The sequence below is a fragment of the Acanthaster planci genome, linkage group LG01 (assembly GCF_054643075.1).
Source record: "Acanthaster planci isolate LZ-2023a linkage group LG01, COTS_SCS, whole genome shotgun sequence".
NCBI lineage: Eukaryota > Metazoa > Echinodermata > Asteroidea > Valvatida > Acanthasteridae > Acanthaster > Acanthaster planci.
The window spans coordinates 37,220,808-37,228,936 of NC_141777.1; the positions used below are offsets into that span (position 1 = coordinate 37,220,808).

Genomic DNA, 8,129 nt, shown 5'->3' on the forward strand with positions numbered 1-8,129 from the left:
CACAGTCCCTAAAATTATGTACACACATCTAAGCAGGCTTAACCAGTATCAACGACATGTACATCCAGCCTCATCTACATTGTATTCCATTTAATTGCACAACAAAATCATGAGTTACATGTAAATGGCTGCTACTTTGGACTATAATTTTCAGACCATAGGCCATGAATTCTGCTGTAAGTACAAAATGATATGAGTACAAAAGTTTATCACAAGGTTAAAAAACGTTCAAGTTCAACAAGCAAAAAACAAACAAATATGAAATTATGTTGACATCTGAAAAAAAATTAATTTCAAAACTGTTTATCTTGGCGGTGGATGATATCTAGGACATAATCTTTTACTTGTTTCGGAACTTGTTTTTGTATAATTGTAATAATCAGAGTTTACTTTCTTGAAGTCTAAATTACAATTTTTTATTATTTTTCCCATATTGAAATCCATAAAGCTTCTTTTTCGAACATGTAAATTACGTCCATGTCCATGCTTGTAACCTGACCTCTTCTGGTTATGCACCTGTTTAACAATCAGGATTTACTGATTGGAATTTTCTGCATATTACATGTAGCTCTGTGAAATGGTACATGTACCTAAGGAAAACTTTAAACAGCAATGTGTGGTTTGCATTGAAAATGTCTTGCACATGTACATGTAAATTGCACACCAAAGAGCGCATTCTATACCAGCTTGTTTCTGCTTCGGGGGCGAGATTTATCAGGAATTTTCCCAAAACCTTTTAAAGTCTGGATAATGCCGAATTTACCGTAAAAATGGTTTTACATTCATGTACATGTGAAAATGTCGACATAGAACACACACAAATCTTTTTGTGCTGCTGTAGGGGCTCTCAAAACATCCGTGCATCATTGTGTGGATATTTTCCTTTCCCCCAGTCTCACCCCTGCTGCTTTTATAAAAATGAGTACTGCTCCAAGTACATGTATTCACTGCATTAATTAAAGGATTTTTGATTCACTAAGTAATGAAGTACAGATTACAGAATGCTACGGACATAAATGGTCAAAATTCTAAAGTCCAATTCAAAAGACTTTGTTCACTCTTACAATAAAAAAGCCAATCAAGGGCCGTATAAAGTTTGAACTTTGACCTTATAAATCATTTTTTTGTTCACCGTGCAGTCTAGGCATGTTAGGAGGCGTTATTAAATGACCGTACTGTATTTCACGTAGCACTGTCTGACAAATGTAAATATTTAATTTTTAGTTTATGCTTGCCCATGCCTCGTCGTGTCTTCAGTTTTTGTATTTCCCTCCCAAATGTGGTTTGTACCAGTCAGTAAAACCTTCCCTTAACTGAGTTATGCCCTACGAAAATGTCATCAGTATGCATAGAGTGATACTTGACACAGATTCAACACCTATTTTTCACAGTCTCGTACATGTAAGCCTCGTCCTGTGCTACAGGCTACGTCCTTTCCTCCACTGTACCAAATCTCAACACTATCACAGAAAGACAAGATGAATTGGTGTGCGCTAAGTGGTTGTCCCTGTTTTTTTCATCCCTTTCACGACCGTACAAAAAGATGGCCTTTTTCCCTGACCCCTCCCAAAAGTGTATATCATCACCGTTCACAGCAAGGAAAACACATTTTCTATGCTTGTGAAAATGACCACAAATGGACAGCCCCCGAAAGACTGGAGTCAAATGGTGTTTCTGACTCTGCATAGAAAGAATCGCACCCATTTCCATGGAGGGAAATATTAGCATGGCCAGGAACATCAAAGTCCCTCTCTGTAAACACTGTAGTGAAATCGTTACATACAACTACATGTACCATGACATGTACTGTATTGTATCATGTAAAATATGTTTTTTTCATGGAGGTTAACCCTAACCCTCCTCAGTCCTCCAAAATCCTTCAGGTGGTTTTGGAGGATTTGGGATGAATGACAAAAGAGCATGGCTTACTGCGAAGGAGGCCATGTGTGAAGGTCGTGGGCAACACCTGCGTTGGTTTTTGCTTAAATTCGGCCCGATGTTTCCTTGAATCAACCACACTGTTCAAGAATTCCATTCGCACTGCCTCAACATACCGGTAATGACTGAAATTGCCAGAGGGTTTTGAAGGATTGAGGCTGTAGGCATACCTCCAAGTAAACATTTCCAGGAAATTTCGGAGAAATGACGGAGAATCCATTTTTTTCAACCCCTAAATTGGAGGATTTTGGAGGATTGAGGAGGGTCCCTAGCAAAAAGTGCCTAGGGGGTTAGGGTTGAGGATGGGAATCATTGTATAATTTAGTAACCCAAACTTTACATATCACTGAAATCATGACCAGCCAACACTTCAGATGCGCATGAGAGTTGCTGTAAGCTACCGGTAAATTCTTAGCTAGAGGTGTGTTGAAAGCAAGCACAACAAAGTGTATACATATGTAGATTGTAATGATGGATAACAACAAAAACATTTCCTTGTTTTCTAGTACTATTGAAAAATGTACAGATTAAACTACATCTAGCATGAAACGGGATCATGTCATGCTTCTGGTGTTCTGTAATGAAATAATTTGGCATGACGGACACAGTGTCTAAGCAAGGTCAAACTGAAGGGCCAAATGGCATTGACATCAAACACTGTAAAGTTGGATTCTGTTCAAACTTTTCGGACAGCCTGTCAACAGATGTAGAGACTGTGTGTCATTTGAATGCTTGAGCTGAGTCAACGTCACATCCCTTGCAAGGGGAAGGGGGGATGCTTAAATTCCCTTTATTTCCTTCGGCTTGTTCCATACAATGCCGTCACTTGTTTGCTTCAGCGGAATCGGCAGCACGAAAGCCAGCCACCAGTACCTGCCGAAAACCTCTTCCAAGTTCCTCTGTGATCCGCGATTGTAGGTGGTGATTCGGTTGGCGTACTCGTGGGAGGTCTGGCCACTGAGCGCTCGCCGGAAATGGAAGTAGAACAGCCCACAGCAGCCAATCCCTAACATGAGGCAAATGTAGGCTAAGGTGAGGGTTCCGTATAGATACGTGGGTATGTAGCCCAAGATCCACATTGCAGTGCCAATCGGGTACAGGTAGTTGTAGGCTCCGGCCGAGAGGAACGGGGCCAGGTTGGTGTTCAGGTACGCAAGGAAAGAGAGGGCGGCGTGTAGGGCCGCGATAGTGGCGTACAGCAGGAAGACCAGGAAGTACCTCTGGTTGAAGTGGCCCACGCAGACGCCCAGGAAGTAGCAATGCCGGTCCCGCTTGAGGATGCAACGCTTGCAGATGGGGCAGTGGTGGGCTCTAGGTGGGATGTACTGCTGGCATGGAACGCAGTGGTCCCACCCCTTGGCAGTGAGCTCGTCTCCCTCACCCGTCCTAGTTCCTGCAGCCGTGTAGACCGAGTTCTTCCTTAGACAGATGAAGTAGTTGAGGTACATGTTGAATGCAGCCAGGCTGAAGAGCCACCAGTGAAACCTCAGCCAAAAGTCATCGTCCGCCAGCAGGACAGGGAGGACGCAGAACAGGTTAACGTACAGGGCAGTACAGGAGACAACCCAGAAATACACCACGCCGGCGATGTTAGCAAAGCGAAGCAGTTTCATCATATTTGGCTCAGTGAAATACGACATAATCTGTTTAGCTTTCTCTCCAACATCCATCTTGCAAGATTCTAAGAAAGGAATATTCAAGTGCCACAATCATTACAATTTCATTATCCCATTTGGTTGGAAATTTGTTGCGGGAAGTTAGAAATTTCCAACAACTTTGCCTTAACAGTCCTGAATTCTAAGGGGTTGGAGGATTCAATACTCAAGGTTAACTTTGAAGATAATTAAAAATGCTGTGTTATGATAAGAGTGGTTTGGGATTTCTGGGTCATTCTATATATTTGGGGTCTGATATTTTTCTGTCACTGTTACCTCTGACTGTCTGACATGAATACCATCTGACATGTTTGACAAGGGATGTATCACTGATATTGATTTCAAACTATTTTCATTTGTTTGGCAGGTAATTTGCAGAACTCATTCAGTCTTTGAAATTAAAGAATAGGTTCTTAACATTAAAAAATCGCTGGCCGGACGTAACAGGGACAGGAAAATATTGGACCCCAAATTTATAGAATGACCCTATACTAGTACACTAGAATGATTTCAAAGTAATTAGCAAATGGGTCTTACAGAAATTCATCTACAAAATCCACATTTAATGTGACAATCATGTAATTCAAAATTATGGCCTAGGGCCAACCAGGTACATATAAAACTACTTTGTTAGTCCTACGTCTATGAGTGAGGTTCGTTGCTCCACTTCTGACCTGGTGACTTACCACATAAATGTACATGTAACTCCAAGGATAGGGTAAAAGAAAGCTAATTGCTCATCCCAACACACCCTCTTAGCTACCCCCAGAACTGTGAGGTTCATTGTCCACGTGCTCCCACGGACATAACAGCATGGTAGTCCGAGTAACTCGGACTCTATGAGTCGCCTTTGTTAACATTTGGACATGGCCGAGCGATCTACGAATTGCCTTTTTAAACATTTGGACATGGTTTATGTGGTTGGGTGATAGTTGATAGTTGCCCCACCATGTCCAAATGTTAAACTAGCGATTCGTAGAGTCCAAGTTACTTGGACTACTGCTGTACTGAGCGCGACAGATGACAAAACTTCCAGTTTTCAGGGCACCTTTTGGCTAGGATGCATCATCAGTCCTTCATAACATCATATTTTCTGGTAAGTACTGTGAGCTGTCATCATCCCCAGAATGACTCCTCAGAATCAATGAAAGATTTCTTAAGTCTGAAACTTTTGGACTGAAAAAAAAATGTGTGCTAGAAGTTTACCATTTATCATGTTTCAAAACAAGCTGCAGGCCTAGCTTAGGCCTAACCCCATCAAAACATCACCATGACGGGGATGGTATATTTGGGGAAACCCTACTTTTTTGTCATTTAACCCTTGTAAAACTGGTCAGGTCCCTAAATCAAATTGTAAATTGTGAGAAATGTGACTTTCTTACTGATAAATCACCCATGAAAATTTGACTCCACCATGTGTCATGTCATGTCTCACAGTTTCCCCTGATAATTTCCCTCAAAACACAATTGAGCATTACTGTATGTCACATGGCCCAATACATGTATGACCATGGAGGTGTGATTCTACCTCCATGGTATGACATAAATAGTGATCAATACATTTATGTACATGTAATGCTAAAAACATGCAAGTGCATGAAGTGTAGGGTTAATGATGTGAAGAGGGCAGGGTTTTGAGTTTTAAGGGAAATTATGAGGGGAACCAGGAAACTATCAATAATACTATGAGTGTTTTAACACATGACACATGGTGGACTCGAATTTGTATGGTAACATCGTCATCTATCTATACCACGGTGAATCCAAACGAAAGTTGTACGTCTACCTAGCACCTCCACGGTCCGAGTAAAAGTGGGACTAGGCCTAAATCGCTTTATGTTAAGGCGATTTGTATAGGCCCTGCTTAGGCTAGGTCTCCCATTATAGGAACGGGGTCCCCAAATATACAATCCCCACCATGACCAATCAACTACCAACAAGGTTCATGATCATACTTACATCAGGTAATTTTGCTTGAATATAATTTTCGACAGGTCGTCAGAAAATCTCACAACAATCGATCCAGCCAGTAATACTTCATGCTCCGTTAATGCTTCGACAAATGGCGCCCCCAGCCGGCCGAAAAGAGTACATTATGGTTCTCATACTCGACTCCAGCCGACCCCAAGCCCTTTCTCTTTGGGGTGCAGACCACTAATTCAAGTGAGAGTTTCTGGCCAGTCATTAGCATTAAAAGTGCCCCCGCAGCATCTTTTGAAAAAGGAGATTGTTTGGCCCCCAAAATGGTGAGATTGTGTAAATCCTTGCCAGGATCAACTCCCTGGGTCTTTGAGCTTTCATATGAGAGCAGAATGGCTTAAAACTACGGTTGAAAATGGTCCTAAGTGGCCCAGAAAGTTAGGGTTGCCACTTGAAAAATGGCTGCAATCAAACTTCGGAAAAAAAATCACTTTTTGGGGGTGATTTTGTGGAAATAATTAAAAATGTAATTGGTTAACCCACAAAAAATTGAAAAGAAATTGAAAGATAAGTGACCAGACAAGAATTTCATTTGTGTATCAGAAATCTCAGGGATGTTGGCGATGGCCTGCATGTTATTGGGCCCTGAACAGTGCTGATTTTACGGTTTTCAATGGGGGCTTGAATTAGTGGACTGTACTCTTTGGCTACTACGGAGCTCTGGAAGTCCCGTCCTACTTTAGATCCTGCATATTTTATCTCAGGATGACGACATATTACATGTACGGGCAATATGGCGACATCATGAGATGTTTTATCGTGGGATGAAAACATCCTGGAATGGAAATGACAACACCCCGAGATAACTTATCATTCGATGAAGACATCCTAAAAGTCCGATGACCACATCCTGAGTAACTTTATCATGAGATAACGACATCGTAAAAATCGTATGATGACATTATTTGTCAATGGGTGCCATGACGTACAAACCACCTTGAAAACAGGTGGTCTAAGATGTGCGTGTTTTTCAATGCACTGTCCTCCTGTTGCCATACATGATATTAATTAGACTGATAAAACGTCATGATGTCTCACCGCCTCTTACAAGTATTGAAGTTGACGTCACACATGGTGGATGGCTCTGGATGACAACATCCTGAGACAATAATTATCGTCATTATCTGAGGATGTCGTCATCCAACTTTTAGGATGTCATCATCCTATGATAAGTTATCAGAGGATGGCATCATCCAACTTTTATGATATTGTCATCCCGTGATAAATTATCTCAGGATGTAAACATCTTGCCTTTATTATGTCGTCATCCCGAGAAAAACATTTTAGGATCTCAACAAGTTAGACGGCACTTCCAGAGCTCCGTAGTTTTCGAGTTACCTTGTGAGCTCTGTAATTATTAGATTTCTTTCCCAAATAAAAGTGATGGACCGAAGTTCGGACCCAAAAACAAGTTTTGATGCGCCAGTTTTGGGGGAACCAAAGATTTCGGAATTTTTTTCTTTATGTAACCTTTTATGGGACCAGTAAAGCTACTATGGGGCTTTATGATCTTAGCGCTAAACGCCTTTTGCGCGGGTCACGGTCCCCATTGACCAGACCCACCTCCGGGGCCCGATCTAATCTACGTATTCATGGTTTCATGTGTCTTACATTTAACAATTTAGAAGATAAATCGGAGGTGGATCTGAGTATAAATTGTAAAGAAACTCGGAAAGAGTAGATTTCTGGACACCACTTGATACTCTGTGAGACTGGACTGAAAAATGTTATCTTGTTTAAATTGAGTAAATGCGCCAATATTTTCTCGGCCGGCCAGATTTGACCTTTTAGGATTTATTATCACTTTCTGATGGCTGATAAACCTCTGCAAGGGAAAGTTAGCTTTGCTCCCTCTGAATTCTTAGAACCCAATGGAATGCTTCGCCGGCCGGCATTCAACAAAGATAGTTTGGTCCTGCTACACTAGCTGGTACCCAAATTTGCGAAAAGTAGTCTTTTTTTCGATACCAAGTAATCACAACCCCAGCAGGAATTTAGGGGAGGGCGGCTGAGCTGTCCTCATTTAGTTGAAAAGAAAATGTATTCTACTGACTGACAAATGTCAAAATCGCCGTATAACACCCCGAGCTCTTCAAGGCTCTGTAGGCCTATAACAACCAACGAAATCAAATATTGAAGTTGAATTTGGAGAAAATGTATAGGGATGTATTCCGCCCCGACTCTTTTGGGGTTTTACCTGCGTAGAGGCCCCGACTTCACTTGTGGACGCAATTTTGGTTAATTGCTTAATTGAAAACAAATTACGGCCAAAAATTAATCCACATGCAATGCAAGGCCCGACATAATCATGTACATATTTCTACTCATGTCCATTATCATTGTATACGAATCTGCGGGCCGCGGGTGAGCACTGAGCACAATCCATTTTTCACTGAACGTTTGTTGTAAGCTTGCCAACACGTACCACACATCAAGCTTTCAATGCACTTCGGACGAAGTTCGATCGGAACCCAGGGTAGCAGTTCATTTTTTTTTATCAACGGCACAAGTTTCAGCGCAACTGAGCTGCCACATTATTTTTATTCAGGGCCGGCC

General features: G+C 41.6%; 2 protein-coding genes across 2 annotated transcripts in view; both read right to left on the reverse strand.

The window, feature by feature from the left end:
- LOC110982360 (HHIP-like protein 2) overlaps positions 1 to 8,129 on the reverse strand; it is a 304,779-nt gene that overhangs the window by 56,345 nt on the left and 240,305 nt on the right. The gene's annotated exons all lie outside the window — the stretch shown is intronic.
- Positions 76 to 5,657, reverse strand: LOC110981414 (palmitoyltransferase ZDHHC22-like). Its single transcript, XM_022238978.2, has 2 exons — positions 5,553 to 5,657; positions 76 to 3,619 (listed from the first exon to the last, which is right to left on the reverse strand). Exon 2 carries the CDS (start codon positions 3,606 to 3,608, stop codon positions 2,718 to 2,720), a length of 891 nt encoding a protein of 296 aa, XP_022094670.1. The 5' UTR covers positions 3,609 to 3,619; positions 5,553 to 5,657; the 3' UTR covers positions 76 to 2,717.